General features: G+C 39.4%; 2 protein-coding genes across 2 annotated transcripts; both read right to left on the bottom strand.

Moving 5' to 3' along the window:
* Positions 1-177: 177 nt before the first annotated feature.
* Positions 178-2,753, bottom strand: znrd2 (zinc ribbon domain containing 2). Its single transcript, XM_068716161.1, has 4 exons — positions 2,684-2,753; positions 2,104-2,255; positions 1,911-1,995; positions 178-1,738 (listed from the first exon to the last, which is right to left on the bottom strand). Exons 1-4 carry the CDS (start codon positions 2,697-2,699, stop codon positions 1,302-1,304), a joined length of 690 nt encoding a protein of 229 aa, XP_068572262.1. The 5' UTR covers positions 2,700-2,753; the 3' UTR covers positions 178-1,301.
* A 1,490-nt stretch (positions 2,754-4,243) lies between these two features.
* Positions 4,244-10,842, bottom strand: arr3a (arrestin 3a, retinal (X-arrestin)). Its single transcript, XM_068716160.1, has 18 exons — positions 10,735-10,842; positions 8,876-8,896; positions 8,137-8,167; positions 7,950-8,010; positions 7,751-7,795; positions 7,453-7,643; positions 7,148-7,207; positions 6,958-7,034; positions 6,707-6,842; positions 6,466-6,550; positions 6,295-6,367; positions 6,044-6,181; positions 5,795-5,878; positions 5,667-5,690; positions 5,522-5,571; positions 5,369-5,388; positions 5,168-5,198; positions 4,244-4,758 (listed from the first exon to the last, which is right to left on the bottom strand). Exons 2-16 carry the CDS (start codon positions 8,881-8,883, stop codon positions 5,384-5,386), a joined length of 1,068 nt encoding a protein of 355 aa, XP_068572261.1. The 5' UTR covers positions 8,884-8,896; positions 10,735-10,842; the 3' UTR covers positions 4,244-4,758; positions 5,168-5,198; positions 5,369-5,383.
* Positions 10,843-15,487: the final 4,645 nt, after the last annotated feature.

Here is a 15,487-nt window from a genome sequence, read left to right as displayed (position 1 = left end):
CACTCATTCTGTCCAACACGTCAGTCCTAAACAACACCATGATTGGTAAATGAAATAAATGTGTCAATGACTTCATTTCCAGTGCGATTGTGGCAACTTGTGTTGAAACAAAGACGCATGCCGTTAAATGTGGCTGCAGATAACACTGTAATTCACGGGACACATTGTAAACGGAAATTAAATGTACATGTTTATTGGTACTTGAAATACTACTTGTTTAAATACAGCGTTTTTTCAATTCAACTTTGCGGCAGTTTTTGCGTTTTTGGCGCCCTCATGTGGACAGAAGCAAACTGCAGAATTAGAACTCTTGAACAACACTGAAGCTGGCTTTTTTTAATCTAATATGAAGTGCTGTCTATTGATGTACAGTGCAGTTTATTTTGCTCGAGATGGTTTTAATGAATGAAGAATTATGACTTTGACTCCAGAATGTCGCCCATTTCATCTGAGCATCACATTACCATCACCACCATCATGTATCAAATATATTTACAATAAAAACCTCAGAACTGCCCGCACACATTCACAATCTTTGCGTCACCAGCGACTCAGAGACAAGGGTATCCATCTGAATCCAGACTGAACAGTAAATAGAAAAATGCATCTCGTATCAGAGGACTGGTGTTTTCAACAACACTCACAGACTTTACATTTTAATTGATGACTTTCAGTGTAGTTGTATGTCAGCATAGACACTGTTGTGTGCGCAGACACAATTATACAGACATTTGGGCACTAGAGTTTTAGCTTTTGTTTGAATTTGCAAACCAACCTTTTTATATACGACTGAACAACTCAGAAAACCGATATCATCATTTACCCTGATATCAATTTGGTGGCCTTTTTAGGGTTAATCAAAGCCAGTCAACTGTAGAATTACATTTGCAGTCTTTTACTGTAGATGATAGATTAAGTCTTATTTTAAAATGTTTTAATGGCCAGACGGTTTTTAAATTCATATCAATGACGAATGAGCATTTAGACATGTTCAGTTCTTGTCATTACATCATAACTTACATATTGACAAAAACAGTCAAATGTTCAAACAGGTGTACTTAAACATTTAAGGAAACAATGTAACACTATATTTCTGCCAGCCATATAGGGTATGCTAAGTCATGAGCAACTTGTGAACATTTTAATCTTATTTCAAGTGCATTTGCTGACCAATTTTAAATTCAGTTCTATGCAGGGAGTCAGTCAAAGGGAGATGCCGCGAAGCAGCTAACCAGAGTCAGTATTCCAGAACAGAGGCAAGAAGAAACAGCGCTCCAGGGTTTCAACCTTTCCCGTGGTTGTTACTGGCTGAGCTCCTTGAGGCTGCGCAGCGAATTGGCACAGCTGGTGATCAGGCTGCAGAGCTGGATACTCGATTCCAGGGAGGCCGAACTCTGTAGCTGGTTAGTGGCCCACCGAAGTTTGACTAGAACAGCCTCCTCAGCTTCTTGCAACATGGGTGAGAGGGCAGGGGTGGGTGGACTTACTGGGGGGCGAGGAGGTGCCAGGGCAGGGGTGGGTGCAGGAGTTGAAGGAGAAGGGACAGCAGGCGGAGGCAGGAGAGCTCTTCCCCCTGCTGCAGCCCCCTCACAGTGCTCTGGTCTGGGCAGAGGAACGGACACACTTGCCTGACTGCTGCTGGGGCCTCCATTGAGTTCTGGGGCCTGGGACGGTGCAGCGGACTGGGCTGCGAGCTGTCTCTCTCTCACCTGGGACAACGCTGCCTGTGCATTCAGAGCTGAGGGGAGCAGAGAAAAGGGAGATGGGAAGAGGCACAACTAGTATTTACAAACAGGCCCAAAGCAAGAAGAGCAGCCATGACTGAAAGGAGACAGCAGGTTTATCTAATACTCATGTGCATTAAATACGAGTGTGTGTGTGTGTGTGTGTGTGTGTGTGTGTGTGTGTACCAGGATTGTCCTTGTCAACATCAGAGTCCAGCTCCTGACATGAGACACAGTAGTTTTTGTGCTGTTTGTCCTGGAGAAGAATTGTCTGGAGACACAAACCAAACATATTTCAACACTCGCAATAGAACGACTCCATCTTTTCTACATTATTGAGGCTACCAAAATCCCCTGCGTAAAAGTCCACTTGACTCACCCCACACACATCACAGCACTCTCCCAGCATCCTGTATCCTTTGAGCAGGTAGTCTCCCATCAGCTTGCTGATTTTGTCTTGTCGCTCCCTGCGAGCTTGGATCACCTTCATCTCTGCCTCTGTTGGAGGCTCCCACTCGAAGTCCTTGTCATCTGTGGTCAGTGACAAAGTGTTGATTTTATTGAACTGTACTCACAAAATGCAGAGCTTTTTGCTGTAATAACACCCTTTGCACTTCTGTAGTGTGTATATGTTGTCTGTCTGTTAGCCCTTTATCAAATGTATTAGCTTGACTTCACTAGACTTTTGCACTCATTAGAACATTTAGATGTTTCCTTGTGTTGTTATAAAACGTGATTAGCATTGCCGCAGTGCTCTGCTGGAAAATGATGATAAGCTAGCTAGCAAACCAGCCCGGCTAACGTCGGCTAACGTAATCTGACGAACACTTTTAGTAAAAATAAAACTCTACACGGTAATCAACGACTACACGCGCGAAAAAATACGTATTTGTCAATAGCACGGGTAAACGAGATATATGTCAAAGTTCGCTTGCTTAAAAGATCATAACTTCACAAACCTCCATTCAGAGCCATGTTGCTTCAGTGCTGCACGTTCTACGTGATGACGTCAGAGTCGATGAGTTTCTTCTTCTTCTTCTTTTTTGAGGTTTGGGACAGTTAGCCTCCTTAACGTCACACTACCGCCACCTCCTGGAGTCTCCTACAGTGGACATTTAAAAAACAAACAAACTGGCCTCTAATTGCCTCTACTTAAATTAATCTCTTTACTAAATATTTATAATGTCTGAGCCGAAGTGACTCTAAATTCAATCCCAGCTTTTATTACTATTATGACAAATACATGTATGATTAAAAAAACACATGAATATAAATATCGCAAATTAACTACGTATGGTATATATATATGAAATATATTTGTTTTGGTTTTCAGGGAGTTGGACCACATTGTTTCCTTTCCAAATGTATTTTTTTATTTCAAAATATTACCTTTAAACTCATGGCTCATATAGCTGACAATGAAGTCTGGGTTCATTAATGAAACATCATTTCTGACCACATTTGTCTCATTATGGATGTTTTTGATTATGAGTAATTTATAGAGGACCATTTTTTAATACGTCTTATTTCTGTACTTAAAAAAAACATCTGATATGGCAGAAGATTTATACACTACAATATATTGGTTATGAAATAGTAGTTTTACAGTACTGTATTTTTTAACTTTATGAATTTAAAATTGCACAATGAAAGCAGAAATTGTAGTTATTCTATTAAAATATTATAAAAGCCCTTATAGGACTAATGTCATTTGATAAATATTTGATTACATACGGACACACTGAGGAAATTGAATATCATATTTCTACTGCTATATAAATAGTGCACCTTAATTCTAAGGCTTGTGATTTGTATTGTGCGGCAACTCAGGGGACGTGGCAGCGAGATCCACAATAAAACAGGAGACTCAAAGGCAGTTGGTATGAAACAAATAGCGTCCTTTAATAAAGAGGTTGAGGTAAAAGGGATGGGGTCAAACTTAATTAAAGATTGAGGGCTTTCAGGTAATGATGCATGCACTTGCCATAAATCATGACCCTCCAAGCAAGAAACAGAATAAGATAATAATAGAAGTATACAGTAGGCTAATATTCCTTGCCCAGGGAGCGCACCAAGTCCCTACTACCAATAGCCTTTACACAAATACAAAGAATAATAAAAGAGCTTAATTTTATAATATGCCATATCTATATGAAGGGTAAGCACCAACAAATATACTGTGACAATTTACAGTCTGTAATGTGAAAAACTATATGTAGTGTATAGATGATTGTGTGTGTGTCTGTGAGAGAATTACTGTACCCAATAATTTATGTATAAGATCCTCAAATTGCCTATGCTTCCTATTTTGTGTCCCCATACCAACTTAAGTGTAACATATGATAACAAATTGCATCATAATTACAAAATGCTACACTGCATTTTGTGGGTCAAGTGAATGAGCACAGGGTTGACGCTGACATCCCACTGAATAAAACAAACACCAGTTGAGTGCAGCAATATGTTATAATCTGAAATCAGCAGAGACAGAAACATAAACAAAACTTGTACCACAACAATTCAGTTTTTACAATCATTTTATTGTATTATGGGTAATTTAACCTCACATTAAAATCAAAATCTGATACATTTTTATGGAAAGAGAAAAGTGCCATTCAAAATAACAGGTGACCACTGTAGTCCAAAGCACAGTGGCTTGTTCAGGCTTCAAACTGAGTTCCCATTTTAATCCACTCGTACTCTGAAGTAATTGAAAATAATTTTAATTTTGTATGTGTGGTTCTACACAAGTCTTTGGTCTCTAAATGTTGGATACTATTTTACAGAATACATTTTTTACAGCTAATTGACAATAATTAAACAACAAAAACAAGAACAACAGAATCTGTGAGGGGACTGTTACATCTGTACGTTTGGTGTGTCAAAAAGGACATTCTCTCCAGTTGCTTGATTATTGTTGTATGGATTTATTTCACCAGTCACATCTTTCTTCTTCTTTGTTTTGCTTCACTTCCCCTCGCTGTCTTCCTGTCTTTCTGCGGGTTTCTTCTCAACCTCCAGGGTAACATCCTCTCTGGGAAGAAGAAAACACAAAGGGAAGTTCAAAACACATATACTATATGGACACACACAATCAATACCTGAGATTGTTTCAATATTATAACACTTCCCATCACATACAACGCTACGCATTGCCATTACCATATGGATGATCACTGAACTGCATTTATTGTTGCCTACCATAATAGGAAAATTACTTTTTAAAGAACATAAAATAATCCTCAATAATTCACTTTGAATGCCGTGGGAGTCTATAATAGTTACTTTTTATCGTGATAGTTTGACAGATGATAAGCGATCATAAAGACTGATCCTAATGTACAAACACACATGTGCACACACAGAAAACAAAGCAGAGACAAATACTGTATATCTTGTGTACATATCCACTTAAACTGAACTCTACTGTAGATGAACCTCACCTTGACTATGGGGGAGATTTCTTTCAAAACACTGTAATAGAAAAAAACATGAAAAGAACCATTTAATACAATAATTCCTGAAAACAATTTCAAAATGTCACCTAAATTGTTCTCCTTGCTTAACAACTTGTACAATAAATCTCAACAGTACGATAGGTGATATCACCAAAAAATATGATTGAAACGGGATCTGGTACTTACGCTGATGTTCAACCTTTACTCTGCTCAGTTTGGAAGGCAGGTTGATGTGAGAGAAAGAAAATTGTAGGATGAGAAGATGAAAAAAGAAAAGTCAGTTGATGCACTGGTATCAGCAAGATAATGTTAGTCTGTGTGAGTTATTAAAAAAAATACCTTCAGGTTTGGGGTGCATGAGCTGCAATGGCAGCTCCACTGTGACATCACTGCAGAGAAAACCAACCAATCAGAACAATACAGGTGATTCATGATCCCTGGCTGCTCATGGGCTTTGATATGACTGTCAATAAACCTTACTCACCTGGAAGTGAGGCCACCCAGCAGGCTACATGAAGACAAGAGAGAGTTTGTTTTAGTTCATTTCATTCTTTTCTTTTCTTCAAAAGTTTCTATGCACCAAAAAATATTTAAACAGGATTAGACACTCACCCTCCTCCGGCCACCATAAGGTTAATTTTAATCTTATAGGAAACCAGGATCCCCAACACATCTTTTTCAACACCCTGCCGCAGCCTACGAAGAATTACAACAAGGATTTGTGGGATTAGAAGGTTTAATTCAATTAAGTGTCTTTTTAAAAACTATTATAAGACAGGGCACGAAGTGACATGCCAGAAAAGTTCCATGAAGTACATGTAAGTCCTGCTGTCGTCCTGTCTGCTCCATTTGTGCACTTACATAGTGGTGGAGGCCAGGTTGGTGTCCTCATCCTTCAGTCGTCCATCCAGTGCCAGCCCCCTTTTCTCCTTGTTATCAGCCAGAATGGGGGTGATGCTCAGAGTGTTCTCGTAGGTGCTGTTGGACTCCACGGTCTCTCTGCGGAGGATTAAACACAAACAAACCCATACATAAACACACCAAACTGCACGCTGGTGTTTTGCTTCTGCTACTTGATGTTTGCTGTGGTTCTCAGTTTTGTGTCCACCTACCCAAACTCTTGGTTATAAACAGACTTGCTGTATTTGTCTGCAGAGTAGAGGACAATGTCTGTGGTTTGTTCCACTGAAGGAGGAAGAAGGCAATGGATTATTATGTTGTGCTCTCAGTAACAGTCCTATTAAATCTGTATAAGGAGCGTTTCTGTCAGCAGAGGTACTCACCGGTGACACTGAATTTCTTAACTGTTTTGTTAGTCTCGTTGTTGATTTTGATTTTGATTGGGATTGGTTCACCATGGAAGTAGAGCTGTGGTCAAAACCGGGAAACAACCAGTTAATGGTGGGGAATAGTGGTAGAGTTGGGAAAACATAGTCCGCATTCAAACTCACTCTGAAAGCATTAACAAACATCTAGAAGAGCCGAAACACAACACTTTAAAACAATTAAGTTTTGCTACTGTACATCTTTCTCCAATGAAGCTTCGAGGTGAACAGGTTTGTCGGACATCATGAAGCCCTTGCAGATATCAGCCTTGGGCCCGGCGCCCACCTGAGAGGGGGCGTACTGGATTTTACGAATGATAAGGCGAGCAGTGTCCCTGTGGAGAAGAATAAGACAGAGGAGAGAAAATGTTAATCAGGCAGAATAGTACGGCTAAAATTTGGAAAATTAATGAATATAAAGAGATGGTGACAGAATAAAAGCATACTCACTTCTTGTCAATCGTCTCATCGACGTTGCACTTGTCATTGGCAAGGTACGCTTTGACCTCAAAGTCGACACCACAAGCCTGCAAAGCAAATATGAAACGTTAGCAACCATAACAGCAGGCATGGCTACTTACACACTGGACAACTACGTATGGAGAGGTGGACGGTGTTTACAGATTAGCATGAGGTTTACCTTTCCCTTGTCATCTGGTCCAGGCTGCAGAGAGACGGAGCATGGCAGGTTGTTGGGAATCTAGAGAGACAAAGAAGAAGAGTTACTTTGAATATACAAAGAATTGAGAATATTTTCAGAGATCGCAAATTAATAGAACTCAGTTATGGGAGTTCAGACACATTCATCAACCTTTTCTGGCCATGAAATTTTGTGTCCATGAATCATTTAGTAAAATAAACATTTGATTTCAACCTGAACACAAAAGGCAGAATGTGTGGTCCAACAGGCTGCAATCACACTTGTATCTGGACTCGATGTCATACCTCAAACGTGAAAGGGTATGTGTTGTCTCCAAGTTTCTTAATCAGGGTGTTATGCATTTCGGACAGAGAGGGCTTGTGGTTCTCTGGGTAGATCTGGACATGCGTGATCCAGATATCCTTCCTGAAGCACAGGCCCATCACATCCAGATCGTCACTACCATACCGGAAGGCACATGCCAGCTGCACAAACACTGTCGACACATAATTCATTGTTTCATTACCATCACTTGCATCTCCATGAGTCGATTTGGTAAGTGATTGATCTTTAAGGACTTTGAAATGTTACTGATGAGGTTACCTTTCCTGCTTCCAAATTCTGCTGTGTCCAGCTTTACGACACCATCTGTAAATGTAAGTGCAGACGATATTATATTTATTAGCCTCTCTATGCAGCTGTGCGCGCACACGCACATGCGCACACACGCACACACACACACACACACACACACACACACACACACACACACACACACACGTGCATTGAAGGAGGAACGTACCAAGTTGGTCCACTTTGTCCATGTGGTCCACATAGTCTCTCTTCCCCAGGCACAGGGTCAGCTGTCAGACCGAAGGAAAGGAAACAGTTGAGTGTTTCATTTTCCATTCATGAAAAATATTTCAAAACCACGACATAATTAAAAACGAGAGAAGAACTCAAGAACAAACTTAACAACTGTAACTTACCCCTCCACTTTTGCTGGTCTTCTTGAAAACCCTATGAAAAAAATTAAGAGAAACACCACTTTAATGTATTGTTCGTCTGCCATTAGGATTGTTGTTATTATTATTTGACTATTTCTTATTCATGAAGAGTTGAATGTAGTTGCAGAACTATAGACTTGTAATAGAATAGTCAACATAGTAAGAAGCTTGGGGTTGTAACTGAGTTACTGTCTGGCTTGATCAGATAATGTATTGATTAGTTTGAGACTGTGAAGGTAATGTATGTTCCTCTGAAAGCAGCAGAAGGGCCAGTAATCCCTTATTCCCTTTTATCCAGTTAGGAACAGCTAAGTGTGGAGCAGCTTTACCTCATCGCGCCCGGATTGAGAGGTTGGCCCAGGTGAGGGAGCTACAAATGGTGTGGCAGGGTTCCTAAATAGCTGATTACCTGTGACCAAATTTGAACCGACGCATCAACCGACTAAGCTTTTACGAACCTTAGATAAATACGTTAAAACTATTTGACAATTCTATAGGTTGTCTGACCCAGGTGTTAATGTCAGTGTTTCAGTTCCTTTTAGCAAAAGGAAACCCTCTCTCAAAAAATAATTACTTTTAAGTATTGTTTTTTGGAATTTACAATGTGAATATCTAGTACAACATTATGAGGATTTTTTGTTTCTTTAAGCAGGTAAAGTTGAAGTAAGAGAACTACCTTTGGGGAACGGAAAGCAAATAACAAAAAGAAAACAATACTTACTTTGCCATCTCTGCAAGTGTTCTGTTCGAAGGAAAGAAAAATAAATTATTAGTTATTAGGAGGTCATAGTATGAGTAAGAGGTCAGATGATAATGTCATTAAGATATTGATCCTTCATCAACTGTCTGTACTGACTGGATTAATGTTTTGTTTTCGAGGGTACATAAGGTTAATCCTTTGCGATAAGATTACACAATCCGTGTAAGGGCTACACGGCACGCGATCATGTCACAAAGTGTTCCCCTCAAAAGAACCAGCGGTGCCAAAGCTGTTGCTTGTTTGGACTATTCAAGGACAGTTAAAAGGTTAAAACCCCTTCAGTAATTTGCTGTAGAATTCCTGGACTTATTTGGACACTAACTTTAGCTCTCTATAGCCTTGTAATAAGGATTATTACAGAAAGGTCAAGAGAGCTGTAAGCATTTGATTAATTGTTGCTCATTAATGATAAAGGTTTGCTAACTTCTCAAATTCCTTTCTGGCATCATCTACTGTATTGAGACTGTTTGGTCTTATTCCCTTGCAAGTTTTACTTAATATTATGAAAAAATTGGAACTTAGTAAGTAAAAACTTAATTGGTTATTTTCCAGCACATTTACTTGTCCTGCCTCAACGCAAAGCTTAAAAGACTTTTAAAACAGTGCAGGAAAAACACAGATTGCTGCTTTACGTACATTCATTGTATGGAGACTGAAGAGACTGTACGGAGTAATTTCCAATCCAAACCAACTATGTGGATTCAGGAACAAGGGCTGCGTGTGCATTTCAGCAACACGGAGAGGTACAGCAAAGGTGCATCCCTCAAGTCTAACTGTTATGAAATATCCAGAAAATGCTCACCTGTGATCTCTGTAGCCAGTACTAATGAACTAAATCATTACTTTGTTAAAACTATCAAACACTATAGTATTTAACATTTTATACCAGTTATATTAGTTTAGTACTCTTAAAACTTAACCTTTATTTCAATGGTCATATACATGCAGGTACATGCAATTTGACTTCTGCATTTAACCCATCTTAAGCATTTAGGAGCAGTGGGCTGCTGCTAAGTGCCCGGGTAGTAACTTGTGGTTCAGTGTTTCGCTCAAAGACACTTCCACATGCAGACAGTAAGAAGCAGGATCGCTTGCTGATCTTCTGATTACTTGACGGCCTCTGTAACACTGAGCTACAGCTGCCTTACATCTGGTGGTTGACTAGAGATAATCTAAGCGACTTGATCTCACCCCTGAGCTGAGGATCTGTCTCTCGTATCGGTATTTCACACAGGGAAATTTTATGATCAACATTTTTATATCACTACGACTGACATCAGAAGGTACTTGTGGCTCAGCCTCAGGGTTGCAATGCTGTGCTGTGCAGTGCAGAAGAATTCTGGGAAATCAGCACATTAACCCGCAAACTAACCATCAACCATTAAGGCTGCATTAATACTCCATTTGCCATACTTTGAAGCCTTAGAGCAGCCTGCTATGTTGATACAAGCATTTAGAAAAACTACATATCTTTCTCATTTACATTTATTTATTGTAGAAACGCTTCCCAACTCCCATTTAGGAAACCGTACGCTGTAAAATGGCCTGTGAAAGACTGCACAGTGGGATTCAATTAGGATGAGTAAAACCAAATCTAAGTCTTAAACAAAAGGGTTTAATAAAACTCAGATTTTCAGCTTTCAGTAAGTTTCTTGTGCAACCCCACGTTATCTTTCAAGAATGAGTCCATGTAATTTTTTCTTATCACTGTATTCTATTCAAAGATGAAAATCATGCTCCAAATTAACAGGCAACAGCTGTACGTCAACATTAGTATCACCGCTATATTCATCCATCAATCCATTGAGTTGAAGTCTTACCTCTTCTCAGTTGTCTGGGAGCTTGGTGAAGTGTGTCAGGGTAAGTGGATAGTGCGGTCTGCAACAGTTGATCTGCCTTTTTATACGTGCAGCCTCTCACTGAGCATCATTTGGGCTTAACTTGTCCATTATTGCTGTCGATGCCTGCTGCATAATCCAGTTAAGCAATCAGCGGATAGCTTTTTTTGGACTACAAAGGGTTTGATAATACCAGCCAGCTAAATCACAGGGACAAACATACAACGACATAGTCGCCACATGGCTGCGGTAGTAGTTAGGCTGATAATCCCATTTGCACCTCCACAAACAAAGCAATCGGGGCTCCTTTAATTTGGAAAAAAATCGGGGTCATGAAGTTTAAGGCCTGTTCGAATCAGGGTTAACTTATCTCAGGGATTCTGAATGTGTCAGGACATGAGGTTTGCTGCTAGATATGTATGTTGGTTGACTTGTATTTGAAAGAAACTGCACTTACTGCTTTTTGCTTATTATATTTTTTCAGTGCTGCTTATGAAAGCTCACAGACACAAAGGTTAAGAAAGCTTACAACACAATTCTCCATCCAATAGATGAGAATAGGATGTGTATTTGACCAAAAAAGACAATAGTAAACAAAAGCATTTGATCTTCAGTTCGCAATACATTTTTCTCACGGAACCAACAAATCAGATAGAAAATTTAAAATGAATTGTTTTACATTGTAAAACAAAGAGTAAACAGTACAAATAAAAGGTGTATAATATTTGTAGGTCTTTGTGGAGCAGTGTGGAGATTATCAGTATTCCAGTCTGATCTCAGCAGATTAAGGGCTCCTAGTCTTTTTATGGTGTGGTTGATGGAAGCATCGACGGCAATGCAACAGTAAGCCGTGTTATTCAACAGTGTCTCATGAACGTGTCGGAGATTATCCAGAATCACCAGAAAGATTCCCCCTTAAACTTTGTAGCTCCGCGAATTCTTCGACGGATCCATTATAGCAAGCTGATGTTCAAAGTTCAAAGTTTATTTTACATCCCACTCAAGATATCAAAGTTTTCTGTTTTCCAACTGATACATTAATACTGTCATAGCAAAGGTGTCTCGTAAAGGGCTGAAACAAGCACATACAAAATACCGTATTCAACTTTGACGATGTGAAAAATGAGGGCCAGTTTAAGAGGCTTGTTGACAATATAATTGTTCTGATTGATGAATACTTTTATAACACCGACTCATACTGACTGATTGATATGTGCGGGAATCCCTGATTGAATCCTTGTTTTGGTTGCAGTTTTGGTAAAATTACTCTAAATTATGATTCTAAGCACAGCACCAGCAATGTATCCTTTCTTTACTGTGTTATTCAATATGCGACAAGAATGAATGACGGGTAAACACATCTTTACTACCATCATTTGGAGGCTTGTGAGCTCAACGAGGACCACTAAACGATATTTAAAAAAAGATTGTTTAATTAAAATGTTGCATTTATTATTAAGATACGAGTGATGTGGGACAATGGGACAAAAGTTCTTAGTTGGAATCCAGCCAGCAGAGCGACCTCCTGGACGCCCACAAGACAAGAGTCACTGTGTTGTAATGAACTCAGGTGTGAGTTTGCGCAAATCAAAATATAGAAGTTGAGCAGAATAAGTGTTAGGTGGCTTTATATATATATATATGGCTATTTTTTGCCTGAGGCAACATCGTGCATCACCACACATATTCGTGATCTGGCCCAGTTAAAACAAAACATGTATAGCAGGCTCAGGTATTATTAGAACAGGTCACATGTCTCTATACTTATCATTGTTTTGTCTGTAGTGCAATTAGTTTCCTGGAAATAGCGTGGCTTCTCTCGCTCTCACCAAGCCAAACACATTGTGACAGTGTGATTCCCTCTGGGCAGGCTCTCCCCGATGAACACATGACAACAATCACACACAAATTAAAAGAGACAAAGATTGCAAATATTTTGGACTTTTGAATCACTGACATCAAGCATTGATTGTGCTTGAAAATATTGTTGTGGTATCTACATCTTATTCAAAGCATTTGTTACAGATATACAGAATGAAATCAAAATAGTGGAAATATTCAAAACTTGCTGTATTAGTTTGGATTGACTGAAACTGATATTAGGGGAGAGAAGATGACCGAGACAAAGAAGTGAATTGAAGGAGTATAACTAATTTGTGCCTAATGCAGGCAGAAACAGGCAGAGAGTTAGAGTGGGAGACTCTACTTACTTAAAGTCTACTTAATGCAACTTACTTCATTCTTACTTTATAAGAGACAATTCCTGCATAGTAGGCCATTAACACGATGATAAAGTCCCACATTGGTTCAGTAACGGTTATTTCAGGTTTATTAGACAGGTTTTGTGTTTATGCAGACCCAATTAAACCCAGAGTTACTTGTGTTTTTCGTGTACTAGTGTGTCATATTAATTGTTATATAGAGAAAAAATATTTTAATGTATCAATTTTAACCAAAACAAAGCATTATCAATGCAAAATGACACCCTTTTTTAACAGAATTTGATGACAATAGATAAGGAGTAGAGACACATATGCTACAGAGTGAAATAAACCTCATGTTAGCACATGGTTAGATAAGCCCAAGATGGCATTGCTCCCATGAGAGGTTTTATTTAGGACCAGCTGAGTGAACGCACATTAGGAGGCTGAGCTTTTTTTAAGACCAAACACTAATATGTGGATTGTCTCATGAGGTGCGTCAGCCAAAGGGCACAACCAGCAAAAACTATTATTTAGGACAGAAAGAGATGAAAAGATGCACACCGATAAGATGAGGTATATTACATGAAGCTATAGTATAATATGAGATAATGTACAGGCGAAATGAGCCCATGCAATCAGCTGATGAACAGAAACAACAAGTCTTCAGCCACTCTGGCGGCTCTGTGAAGCTATACTTGAGCTAAATGGTTCGAACATACTCACTGCTGGATAGGAATGCACTGGCCTTTACTTAATGGATGTGAGCATAGGATGATCAGCAGTCAGCAGGTCCACTCATGCACAGCAGTTCATTTTCAAAGGATAATTTCTTATTAGTTCATTTGTTGCCTCTGTCTCTGTGTGTGGTTTGAGATCTGCAAAGGGAAAGCAGACTCATTATTTATAAACAAAAACATATTGTGTGATAATAAGGTAAATCAAGCAGAAGTAAAGCACTCACAGGACTCTCACATTGTGTGTGATGTCAAAGAATGGAGAACCAATGCAGGAAGACAGCATGTATAGCCTCTTATTAAGTGGATGTGATTGAACCTGAGGGGGTTGGTTTATTTTATTCTCCCTGCCTCAGGTTTGGTCATGTGACTTCTTTCTGAGGACTTTTAACCCTCTCAATGACAATGCTAAAATGTTGATGCTATAGGAAGGTAAATATCTTACCATATCCACCATCTTTTAACACGTTAGCACACAAACATTTCTAATCAGCACTAAACACAAAGTACAGGTGAGGCTGATGGTTATATCATTAGTTTAGCAGGTATTTGGTCATAAACCAAGTGGTAGAAGAAGAGTCAGGGAATCATCAAAATCTAAATCTATTTAACAGTTCAGTCTGTGCACTTTTATGCATTAATTTTAAATAAGCTAGAAAACAGTTTCAGCCCTTGTCAAATGTTTTTGAGTAATTTCATTATTGCAATTGCATTTGTTGCAAATTGTACACCGCTTAATTACAATGCCAATAAAGGTGGGTGCTGTATTATTGACTTATCTTGTCTTGGTCTTGTAGAGGGACCCTTAATCATTTCAGCATGTTCATATTCCCAAAGTTGTTCTTAAAGGCCCTAAACACTTATTTTCTCAGTCTGCATCAGAATCTGACGTTGTTGTTGTCCAGCATATCTTATCAAACCCACAGAGTCCTGATCAAGCAGATTTGTTAAGTTTTTGACTGTTACATTCTTAATAAATAAACTCTAAATGATGATTTTGAAGTTGATCTTAATGTGATTGTTGCTTATATAATAATGTTTATTTAACGTTATACATGGTTTGGAACAACGTTTTCAGGGGCTTTGGCCTTGGAGTTATTCTGGTGTTTTACACTCTGCTGGGTCTGTATTTGATGGGAAGCTGGAGGTGACAGGTTATATACTTAGTGCACAGATAGTGGGAGGAGGACGGGGGCTTGTCAATGGGGGAGCGACTGTAAATCTTTGCTCCGAGGCCCCCTAACTGCACCATGATTGCCGTTTATGTCAAAAGGTGATCCAGAGGTGGTTTACAATCTAATGAGTTACGAGCGCCATCTAGCGGATCCAGTGAAATGAACCAATAGCTACTATCTCTCTTTCTCTTCTGGTCCGGCCAGTGCTTCATAGCGAGTGTCTCTCTGTTTAACAATTACAAATAACAGGCAAAAAGTCATCTTCACGTTGGGAAACGGTAAGACAACTTATCCTAGTAGTGTGAGGCAGGGCAGTTAAATACTCCTTAAATATCAATATTACGAAATCATAATGAAAATCAAATTAAATCATCGTTTATAGGCCTGTTGAAGTGTCGCTAATAACAATATGGACATTTGTGCAGCTGTGGAGCGACAAACTTATTTTGGCTTTGACGTCAGGTAGGTGAAACACATCCCACCTCTCCTGGTCCAGAGGAGAATTGCGTCTGCTGAGGTGCGCACTCAGCGCGCTGCTCGGCCCGCCCGGACACTGCAGTGTGGGTTACCTTGCCATCGCTGAGGCTGCTCGCTCCCGACACCACGTCCCGCTGCAGACTTC

Source organism: Cebidichthys violaceus, unplaced genomic scaffold (assembly GCF_023349555.1).
Source record: "Cebidichthys violaceus isolate CVI_PGR_0920_01 unplaced genomic scaffold, fCebVio1.0.p SCAF_20, whole genome shotgun sequence".
Taxonomy (NCBI): Eukaryota; Metazoa; Chordata; class Actinopteri; order Perciformes; family Stichaeidae; genus Cebidichthys; species Cebidichthys violaceus.
Note: the sequence above shows the minus strand (reverse complement) of the source record. Positions and strands in the feature narration are given on the sequence as shown.